The sequence below is a fragment of the Otolemur garnettii genome, unplaced genomic scaffold (assembly GCF_000181295.1).
Source record: "Otolemur garnettii isolate 467f Iridium unplaced genomic scaffold, OtoGar3 scaffold00276, whole genome shotgun sequence".
In the NCBI taxonomy this organism is placed as follows: Eukaryota; Metazoa; Chordata; class Mammalia; order Primates; family Galagidae; genus Otolemur; species Otolemur garnettii.
In genome coordinates this window covers 991,241-1,003,130 of record NW_003852671.1, presented here as the reverse complement: position 1 = coordinate 1,003,130, position 11,890 = coordinate 991,241, and the positions used below count along the sequence as shown (strand labels likewise).

The following is an 11,890-nucleotide window of genomic DNA, read 5'->3' as shown; positions in this document are numbered from 1 at the left end:
TTCATAGATGAACATCTAATATTCACAGACTATAAAAATGGTCAATAAGAAAATAACTTAAGGTTCAGTGCCTGTAGTACAGTGGTTAGGGCGCTGCTCCCATACACGGAGGCTGGCAGATTCAAACTCAGCCCAGGCTGGCTAAGCAACAATGACAACTGCAACAAAAAATAGCTGGGCATTGTGGCAAGTGCCTGTAGTCCCAGCTACTGGGAAGACCGAGGCAAGAGAATTGCTTCAGCCCTAGAATTTGAGGTTGCTATAAGATGTGACACCACAGCACTCTACTGAAGGCAACATAGCGACACTGTGTCTCAAAAAAATTTAAAAAAAGAAAATATATTTTTGGAAAATAAAATTTAAAAAGAAAAATAATTTTTTTTGTAAGAGAAAGGATTGTGTATGGAAAATTTTTGTTCTAAGCTCCTGTGCATTCATGTTAAAAAAATTTTTATATGCTTTGCTCTGATTAGTCAATATGCTTTATGTCAGATTTTTAATGAATTTTTAAGTGGCCAAGGCCCTGACCTCTATAAGAACAATAATAATTGTTCTGAGAAAAATATTATGAAATGCACAAAATAATAAGATATATTGAATTAAACAGGAAATCAAGTTCCAAACATTTAAAGTTTGTGATACAGTAAATATGTATTTATTAATGCATCAAAAGACAAGATCTGAATTTGGGTCTAATTACTACCATAATTTTGAAGTAATGATCAATGTAGAATGAAATTTTGAGATATTTGCAATGACCATAAACTGACATAAAAGTATCTGTAATTTCTGTTTTTCTACATTTAAAAGTGAAGAAATTGCTTGATTTCAGTAGTAGATTAACGAAAATAAAGATGTAATTTTTTCAACACATCAGTTCATGGATCCTATTGATGAATTCCAATGATGGGGCCCTCCAAAGCAGATGGATCTCAGGTTAAGGTACCCTGAAACATTGTTGAAAGGATGGCCTTGATAATAAAGTAACAGAAAAAATTTCTAACCCACAGTATCTCAGTAACAGCTAAGATTAATCATATGAGCTCTCTTGCTAACAGGCACACACAAGTTCTGTTTTCACAACATCTGGAAAGAGCTGAGCAGACAGAAAGGAAATGTAAATCAGACCTACAGATTAAACTGTTTTTGAGAATTTGCTTAAAAAGCCTTAAAGTGATGGCTCAGCACCTGTAGCTCAGTGGTTAAGGTGCCGGCCACATACACGGGGGCTGGAGGGTTTGAACCTGGCCCAAGCTGCTAAACAACAATGACAACTACAAAAAAAAAAAAAGCTGGGCATTGTGGCAGGTCCCTACTTGGGAGGCTGAGGCAAGAGAATCACTTAAGCCCAAGAATTTGAGGTTGCTGTAAGATGTGATGCCACAGCACTCTACCCAGGGCAACAGCTTGAGACTCCACCTCAAAAAAAAAAAAAAAAAGAAAAGGAAAGGAAAAAAAAGAAAGAAAGAAAATAAAATTTATATTCAAAGGGTAATATCTCTTTAAGAACTCAAATCAGAAGTCAATACCCAAGAAGCTTTTGTTACAGAAGCTGGCAGAAAGAGCTCTAAGAAGAAGACTTATTAAGTAGTTTCAAAAAATAATGGTTAACTTACTTTCTGGGCTGCTTTGGTAGTTGCCAATTTCTGCAGATATAAGAGGACACTATTCTGCACAATGTAATTTTGGTGGCTTCCTAAATGACTTTCTATCCAAAAGGCTTAGGATTTTTGGCTTAGATCATAGTAAGTTCCTGGATGTATGCTAAAGGTTCACAATAAATTGTTTTCCACATTAAAAGTGAAATATTACTTATTTGAGAAACACTAGGTTAGGTGAAATTGGAAATGGCTGAGGTAAAACAACATGAAAATAACATTCTCAGCCATTGTTATTAGCATAACACTTAACTGTTTAAAAATTACTTTCACCTGCATTGCTTCTTAAAATTCTCAAAATCACTCACTGATGTCCTATAATATATCACAAAATATTGATGCTTTAAAAATATATAGATCCCATTCTTCTTCACAGGCTCATGTGACTTCTCCCTCCTACTTCTCTGTAAATTCATTGAATCATTACTTGAATTTAAGTCTTCAGTAGATAACACAAACAGCTCTGGATGTATAAGCTAAGGTAACCAGACCTCCCGCTTTTGGCGGGACAATCCTGATTTTTAACAATTTTTCTCGTGTCCCGCGGTGTTTTAAAAAAGTCCTGATTTTTGGAAAGAATGCACAACAAACTAGGGAATGGTGGGACAACAGGAAGGGAATGTACGGCTGCTGAAAAGGTTAATGTAACTCCATTTGGGAATGAAGAGGTTAATGTAACTTCATTTGGAAATGAAAAGGCTAATGTAAACTCCCTACTCCCCTCCTGGGCAAGGTTGCCCAGGTGGACCGGCACCCTACTCCTTTGAGCCACAGGCACTGCCCTATACATAATTTTTTTTTAATGTATTATATTCATAAATTGTACTTATGTTGAAATTAAATATATATATATGTATATTACAATACTATTTTTGCATTCTATGAAAATTTTTGTTGCTCAATATAGACCAAATTTTTAATTAAGAACCCCCCCCCCATGGTGTCCTGCTTTACCAATGTTAAAAATTTGGTCACCTTAGTATAAGCACATGGTAGCCAGCTTACTCTTCCTCAGAACTACCTCTCAAGTCATCCACATCCAGATGCCCAGAATTCTTTCCTTTTCCTCTCCCCTGTTACCCAAAGAATTAGTGAGTATAAGTAAACAGGTGCTCAGAATGTGCTTTGAGACCACACTCCCATCCAGTCTATCAGCACAGGAACTCTATTCTTCAAGGATTGCTTGACATGAGCTGAGATTTCAAAGTAAGTCCTGGATGTAAACAGAACATCCTGACATTCTAATAATGAGGTGGCCCAGTGAGAAACTCAAGCAACGTGGCTTAGCTAGGAGCAGCCCTTGATGGTGTTGACAGCAAACACATTCAAGTATCTTACTGTATCCATAAATTGCATTTTTGACTAGTCACTATGAAGAGGCAGCAGAGACACCATTTTGTAAATAAATTTTACCCCAGGAAAGAAGACAAAGGACTGAGGAAGGGAAGGAGGAGGAGTGGCTCCAGGAAACTCCACAACAGGCTAACTGAGAACTAGGTAAACAGCCCAGGTAGCAACAACCAATGGAAATTAACATCTTTCCATTGGCAACAACCAATGGAAATTTCTCTACTCACCCCAACAGAGGCCCGGACCAGTCAACATACCAGGATCCCCAGGCCTCTCCAATAACCAATGAGTAACCCTACACAAGCTCCTTCCCCAACTACTTTCCCCAGCATTTTATTACAACCCATAATGCCCCACGAGAAAATGTATATTATAAAATACTCCCTGACCCTTGTTTCAGGGCCACTCCCTCACAACCACACTCTTAGCAGGAGTGACCTGACCATACACCTGAAAAGAATAAAAACACTCCTTGGTTTTTCCATGTGTGCATGGTGGTCTCTCAGCAGCACCACTTTAGGTCCCAACAACTACCCAAGAAGCTTTTGTTACAGAAACTGGCAGAAAGAGCTCTAGGAAGTAGACTTATTAAGCAGTTTCAAAAAATGATGTCCTGTAATATACCACAAAATATTGATGCCTTAAAAGTATATAGATCAATATATATTTGATCTGAACCAGTGTTACTGAACCAGTATAGGTCACATGTACCATTGGGGGCCCTTGGAATGAAACATCCAGTGGAAATTCAAGCTGTGAATTCAAAAGGTCACACATCAGACACTCTCATAACTTGAAGGGTCAATGATTACAACCAGTTTGGGTGGAGGTTTGCACTGAGCACTGAATTCCTGAAAAACAACTTAGCCAGTATCTTCTTATCTTTACATCAAAATGAGATGTTTTCTGTAGAAACATTTAGAAAACTATAGTTAGGAGAAACATTTAGAAAACTATAGTTAGGCTACATGGCATTTTAAGAGTAATCAGCACTGTGTAAGCAAACAGCTAAAGGTTACAATTAATAACCATCTGAAGAAATTTCAGATGCCAGTTACCTGATCAGTAATGGCTGGCCACCAGTTTCACTACATACTCTTTTGCCTCTCAGCAAAGGTCCACAGTTCACAACTTTAAAGGTGGTTTTCCTCCCAGAAGTTCTTACAGAACATAGCCTACCCATCCAGAGAGTTCCCCAGAAGTTTTTCAGAAAATGAGTTTAAGAGCCAGATCTCTGCTTGTCTCCTGGTAGCTCCAGATAAGCCCTTTCTGGGGTTAACACAAGCTAGGGCTTTGAAATTTCTTTGTGGCCAGGAGTCAGTCTTTGATGTTTGTGACTTTTGCTTGAGGCTACTGTCTTGAGTGAATTCAAGTGTTCTAGATGAGAAGATACAGGAACAGGTTCATACCAACCAAGTGGAGCACTGTGCCTCCCACTGTGATTCCTTTCTCCACTGCCCAAGAAAAGGAAGGGGAGGCAGATTCTGCTTTTCAGATCTACACACTGATTTCCCCTACAACAAGCCGACTCACATGCTGAATTAAACAGGGTAAGAGGGGTTCATGCCGAGGATACCTGCAGGAAAGGCTTAGGAACACTAGAACAGGTGGATTAACCCTTTAAATATAAAGAATGGAAAATTAACCCTAAGGATATGGGCTTTTCTTTCTTTCTTTCTTTCTTTTTTTTTTTGCAATTTTTGGCCAGGGCTGGGTTTTAACCCACCTCCTCTGGCATTTGGAGCTGGCCCCTACTCCTTTGAGCCACAGGTGCCGCCTGGATATGGCCTTTTCTTTGCCTCTCCCTCCCTTCGTCCCTGAGTCTTCCCAGGTATAATACATTAAAGCAGCCTGAAGCCTGATCTTTCCCTCCTGCTTAGGCCTTTATGACCAAGACAGGGCTCCCTAAATGAGAAGGTGCCTCCTCCTTGTTCTGTGTTTATTGTAGACCTTTGGTATCTTTAGAAGTGTTCTCACATGCACATATCTCATTAGACTCTCACAGGTCCGAGAGGGAGCTATTATCAGGCCTATTCCAGGACACTGATGCTCAGAGTTGTGACTAGAGGTTCCATAGTGCCAGGTATAATCCTCATAGTGAATGAGGACAGAGGGCTGCTTTAAAGGGGAGACCTTTTTTTTGAGATAGAGTCTCACTCACTGTGTTTCCCAGGCTAGAGTGCCATGGCTTCAGCCTACCTCACAGAAACCTCAAACTCCAGGACTGATGTGATCCTCCTGCCTCAGCCTTCTGAGTAGCTGAGACTATATGTGCCTGTCACCACACCAAACTAATTTTTTCAAGTTTTAGTAGAGATGGGGTCTCTCTGTTGTTCAGGCTGGTTTCCAACTCTTGAGATCAAGGGATCTCCCCGCTTCAGCCTCCTAGAGTGCTCAGATTACAGGGGAAGCCACTGTGCCCAGCCTTTAAAGGGGAGACATTTTAAAACAACTTGACAGCCTATGCTGAGACCAGAATAGCCCCTGTGAGGTTAGTGTTAGTCTTGGTACTTGATTGATTAGAGAAAGCTTTCATAACTGCGGCTCCTTTATGATGGCATTCTCAGTAAGCAGCTTTGACAATTCAGGGTTATTAGTAATAATAATTAGGGAAATGTCCCCTGGGAAGTTAGTAGTGATAATATGTTTCATTCAGGCTTGTGGGGAAGTATTGTGGAAGAAAGTCAAGGTTGAAGAAGCGGGACTCTGCAGATCAGTGTGATTGCAGCCTGGGCTGTGATTTCAGGGAACAAATGCCTTCCTACCAAGGAAATATTTCCCAGGTAGTTACTCATTGCCTTAAAAGGTGACAACCCTTTCCATTTCACAGACATAAAGCTTTAAATACCATTCTCTTCTGGACACATGATTTCCTGGAAGCTGGTTTAATAAAAAAGGAGCAAGATGGAAGTAGATTGGCTCCTCAGGTTGGGTAGAAAAGAGGGAAGACAGGAGCTGTTTGGAATTCTCAAAATAAATTGTATGTAATTTTTCCAAATTTTGTGTTTGACTTGCTCAGGCTGAAACATATTTTTAAGTTCTTAGGAACTTTATTGTCTAATCAGAGTTATCATCTTCTAGGCTGGGACCCATGTAATAAAATTGTGCCCAAGTGCCTGCATTGGCAGAGAAAGCAATTTTAAGGTAGAGCTCAGCTCTGTGAGAAGAGTCTGGATAATGCATTTCTCTCTTCCCTGTGGACATGCAGGTGGTCCTGGTGACTGAGATGGCATCCTCTCTAAAGATCTGGGTCATTGTCTTGACCCTGATTTGCATCCTATGCAGGCTGTTTATGCACAGAGAAGATGTTTCCTGGCGAGAATTCATGAAACAGCACCACTTAAGTCCAAGCCGAAAATTTGATGAGTACAAATGCAATGTCCTCATGAGGGAACAAGAAGCTCTGAAAGGCAAGAGCTCTCACGTGTTCATCTATGTCTCAGAGTACAAAATCGGAAGTATATGCATTAATGGCAACTGGAGGGAGCGCTACAGAAATACGTACGTTTGGCTCCAGAATGCCCTCAAAGTACTCAGGTGCCACCAGGAGAATGACAACAGTGGCTACATAGAGAGCAGGAGCTTCAACTATGTTGAATTCCACTGTGGCACGGATGGTCATGTTGACAGCATAGAGGACCTGAAGATGGTGGAGCTTATCAGTGACTAGAAGGTCTATCCACAGCCACAGGCCATGGTAGTATACTCAGCACTTCCCCAGACCACATCAGTAGCCCCTGCCACTCTACATTTATGTGTCAGTATTTTCCAGCTATTTAGAATTATGTATCACATGGTTTCTTGACACCACAACTTTGCCTAGGTGGTTTTTCTGTCTGGAGTATACTTCTATTGCCACCCAGCCAGCGTCATCTGCCTGCTGCCCAAGAGTAAGCCAGTATCCAGAGACAATAGGGTTCAGATAAAGACTTTATTCCACAAAGTGCTAAGCAGAAATATAGGAGTAATTTCTCCAATCCACCTTTCTGAGAATCAAGGGGACAGGATTTTCAAAGACAATTTGGTAGGCAAAAGATTAGACAACCAGGGACTGTTAACTGGTTGGTTTCAAGGTGGAACCATCAGTCTTTGGTATAGGCTGCCATCTGGGTGGGCCAGGGACTGGAATGGGGACCTCGGGTGGACTTTCTAAGACCAGTTGAGTGAGTTCCTTAGTCTGGGTGGACCTGGAACATATCTCAGAAACAACCTTTAGTTTCCAAACAGGTAATGTTCTTATAAGGACAACTTTGCATGACTCTGGGTACTGAAGCAAACAGAGGGAACAGTTATTATTATCAAGAAAATGAGGGGATATGGGCTAATTATTATCATTATTTTAGTTAAGCCTGCTCCTTCTCAGAGTCCTGGGGCCCTTACTCTAGTTCTTGCCTTGCACCCTTTCATCAACTTGTAAGGGTATTTTCACTTCTGTCCACATTTACCTAATTTACGCCTACGTTTTTTCAGGATTCAGCTCATATGGCATCTCTTCTTGGCTACCCCAAGAAGATATTGACTCTTCTTTTATCTACCAAGCTGAATGATCTTCCTTTCCCTAAATAAATTATATTATTCCAATGTGTATGATATTTATATGTGTTTATGTGCAGAGTATGTATTGTGTGATTGGTATATGTAATTTTGATTATACTTGGATGTGATTCATGCTAAGCACAGGCTTTAAGGTATATTTTGTGTGTGTGCCTAATATATACAGTATATTTATGTGTATGATGAGGGATGTAAATGTTTATGTGCTAAGCTGGAGACAAGTTGTGATTGTGGTGTAACCTGAAATAATCAAAAGGATCAGAATCCATCTGCCTACCTCACGAGCAATCCACCTGTCGCGGCCTCTCACTGTACTAGGATTGCAGGTGTGAACCACTGCACCTGTCAGAATCCAGTTTTAAAGAGTTCATTCAAGTGAAAACTGAGAATGGCCATTCCTCAACACACACACACTTCAGAGAAATGGGATCAGTGTCCCAAAGTTAAAAGTTAAGTTTTTGCTTATATATGAAAGAAACAAATACATTTAACAAGATTATAACATTTTTCTATGCAAGGCTAGTTTACAAGTGACAACAAATTAGATACAGTTTGGTCCCCCTCCCCCACCCTTTATGGTTTGTTTTCTTTTCTTTTTTCTTTTTTTTAGACGGAGCCCCAAGCTATCCCCCTGGGTAGAGTGCCATGGCATCACAGCTCACAGCAACCTCCAACTCCTGGGCTCAAGCGAGTCTCCTGCCTCAGCCTCCCAAGTAGCTGGGATTACAGGCGCCCGCCACAACGCCCGGCCATTTTTTGGTTGCAGCCATCATTGTTGTTTGGTGGGCCGGGCTGGGGATTCGAATCCGCCACCTTAGGTGTATGTGGCTGGCGCCTTAGCTGCTTAAGCCACACGCACCGAGCCTATGGTTTGTTTTCTTTATAGCTTGTTTTCATTTCCTTTACAATTTATTATAACAGAGTATTTAACATTCCACCTTAAGACAACAAAGTCTTTGTGTGAGAAAGACAAGAGGTAGGTTTATCTTTAATTAAAATCAACAGTGGAGAGGAACTTGGTCTTCCCTGGCACCCTTCAACAATTTACAACATTTTACAAAACAGTTCCGATAAGAAAGAAGGCTTAATCTATAATAGGAGAGACAAAGTTTACAGCTGCCTACATTACTATCACATGACCCAAGCCTCCAAATCTCATTCCTTTTAGGCTCAAAATAAGCATACAAACAGCTTAGATTTTTTTTTTTTTTTTTTTTGAGACAGAGCCTCAAGCTGTCCCCCTGGGTAGAGTGCTATGACATCACAGCTCACAGCAACCTCCAACTCTTGGGCTCAAGTAAGTCTCCTGCCTCTGCCTCCCAAGTAGCTGGGACCACAGGCGCCCGCCACAATACCTGGCTATTTTTTGGTTGCAGCCATCATGGTTGTTTTGGCAGCCCAGGCTGGATTCCAACCCGCCACCTTAGGTGTATGTGGCTGGCGCCTTAGCCACTTGAGCCACAGGCACCGAGCCAACAGTTTAGATTTTGAATACTTATTTTTACAGTGGTGACATGTTTAGTTCTAGCCATATTTGGGGGCATGGACAGAGCCAACTATGTCAAAAACATATAACAAGGTTCCTGACTCATAGTTCATAGTATGTAAACAGTAGTTCTTATCCTTTCTCTTTCTTTGCTTGGTACTGTGAGAGCCAAACTAGCTCCATTTTGTTGTTTACGGCACAAGCTCCATTCTTGGCTGTTTACAGCACAAGCCCCATTCCTGGCTGTTTACCACATAAGTTCCATTCCTGCCAGTGAAACCTGCAGGGCCATTCCCTGCTGCCTCTCCCCCACCCCAGGTTGCATAGCTACTAAGCCGTAAACTGAGTCACCTTAGGCAAACAGCTGCTCTAATAAACAATAAGTTTCTATTACCTTGAAATACAGGTAATCAGGTTGCACCAACTCTAGCCCCTGGTTAAGGGACCCCCCCACCCCTCACCTGTACCAATCCAAATTCACCTTTACTAGTGAAATCATCAGCTACCAATGCAAATCCTCCTTTACTTCCTCCTTTACTAATGAAATCACCAACCACCAATCAAGAGTGTACTTGTAACGGACCCTACCCTTCTTGCTTTCTGTACCCCATAAAAACTTGCTCTACATTCGGGGCTCATCCTCAGCTTGCATGTCAGGAGAGTCTGGGCTTCCCAGGGCCTGAATAAAACTCATCTCGTGCTTTTTACATTGGAGTGTGTCTCGGATTTGTCTGCCGGAGTCTTTTGGGAGAATTTTGGGCATAACAGTACTCTAATATTGACTTTGAGAAAACAAGCATGGTAACTGACCATCAACCCTCTGCTCTTCCTATCTCTACACATGGGAACTTCTAATATAAATATGCAGTAATCTGTCATCTATGTGGAAGCTATAAATTGCCAGGACCAGAAAAACTCCCTCTGCCATCAACCACAAACCTCTAGATATTCCTACAGGACTTAATTCTTCTAAGAAGACCAATGCATTTTAGATGGGTTAAGTCCTTATACTTCCTAAGGACTACACAGCAAGTAGAATACATTAGCACAAGTGATTTTATCTGATAATCATTCTTTTTACTTGGCAGAGAAATAGAAATAAATTTGGAGGTCTTTAAAATGCAATATTCCTCAAGAATAGGGCTTAAGATTTAAATTCTGTTAAAGGGAAGAGGAAGTAAATGAGAGAAATACTGGGTTCACAGAGGGCAGAGTCCACAGGAATTCTGTTTGCTAAGTGTGGGGAAGAGGTACAGAGCAAGAGAAATATTTGTTTCCTGTAATTTTGCCTAGGGCAGGTATGGGGAGGGAAAATACTAAACATTAAAGTACTTTGTGTTCTTTAGCCTCTTGCAATGTTGAATGACTCTGGCTTTGAGAGAAAAAAACAAAAATATCAACATTTCGTAACAGGTGACTACACTTCTTCCTAGACCTCTGGTCTCATTGAGTAGCCAGTATATCTGGATATTTCATCATGTCCCAAGGGCAGTTGCTCAGCTTTGCAATTTTTGAGTGTATCTGGGGATGAGTGGACACCTATACCAACTAAATTTATGAGAGATTAGTATTAAACCAGTAGTTTATTGTGGGAATCAGGTTTGTAGTGTAGTTTAGGCCAGGCATTTCTGGAAGGACTTGTTGACTAGAGTCCAAGTTCCTCAGACTCCTCAAGGCTGGCAATAACCTGGTGGTCTACACAGGATATCTGGCACCTGACAATTTCAAAGCTAGGATTCTGGTCTTATTGACGATAGTCCAAAATCCCATGCCCCCATTTTTTCTGGGCCACAGACAGCCCTATTGTTACCTGGTGGCTGAGAACAGAATGCCTAGCAACCAAGATTACTATTTCCTGAGTCCTGCCCAGGCATAGATAGAAATCATTGACTTGAGCAAAGTTTATCCCCATTTTTTTTTTTTTTTTGGCTGGGGCTGGGTTTGAACCCACCACCTCCAGCATATGGGGCCGGCACCCTACCATTTTGAGCCACAGGCATCGCCCTATCCCCAATTTGTAAAGTTTAAATTGACATTATGTGGTGTGCCTGCATAATTTTCCCTTATTTTGTTTCTCTTTTTGTGATTATTAATGATTACTTGAGGTACCTTGCTTTGAATAACTTGAATTAAGTTTATGAATTATACTGTCAACTTGATTTATGATTTTTTTTTAATATATAAGAGGAAGGGCTTTATTCACCAGCCATGAGCTTATGGCATAGAAGAATTCCAAATGGCCACGCTCCCGGACTGGCTTGGTCTTTCCTTTTTTATCGACAGTCAAAAAGTTCCACCCCACAGATACCCTTCTCATTGGCCAATTTGAATCAAGTGGGAGATGCTATTCCAGCCCCTACAGAACTACAGGATTTCATAGAACTTGGAAACTTCCATGTTCCAGAAAGTTAAGTTTACAAATTCCCAAGAGCTGAGTCACCATGGAGAGGACCCTAGTGTATCATTGTGGTCTCCTTGAGAAGACCTGTTCTCCGAGACCTCTCCCTTCTCAGGTATCCTCTCTCATTCCCTCCTTTTGAGACTTCAATATATTTTAATTTGGCATCTCAATATCAGCTTGTTTCTGCAGGTGCCAATATTAATTACTTTTTAGGATGAAGGTTTTAGGGACTGTGACTCTTCTTGGGTTCTCTACTCAGGCCCTAATAGTACTGTGGTGGTGGGCTAATATACATAAGAGTTGTTACTTTTCCTTGTGACTCCCCCTCCCCACACACACACAGCCTCCTAAAGTCCAAAGTCCAATTAAGACAGATCCCATTCCTCAAGGAGTTTCCTCAGGCTTTAGCTGTTCGTTGACCTGCCAGCTCCCAGTATGTGG

At 41.1% G+C, this 11,890-nt stretch overlaps 1 protein-coding gene across 1 annotated transcript; it reads left to right on the top strand.

The window, feature by feature from the left end:
• The first annotated feature begins 6,234 nt into the window (after positions 1 to 6,234).
• On the top strand, positions 6,235 to 6,678 carry EDDM3B (epididymal protein 3B). The gene has a single exon (XM_003803053.1). The coding sequence runs from the start codon at positions 6,235 to 6,237 to the stop codon at positions 6,676 to 6,678; it is 444 nt and encodes a 147-aa protein (XP_003803101.1).
• The last annotated feature ends 5,212 nt before the right edge of the window (positions 6,679 to 11,890 follow it).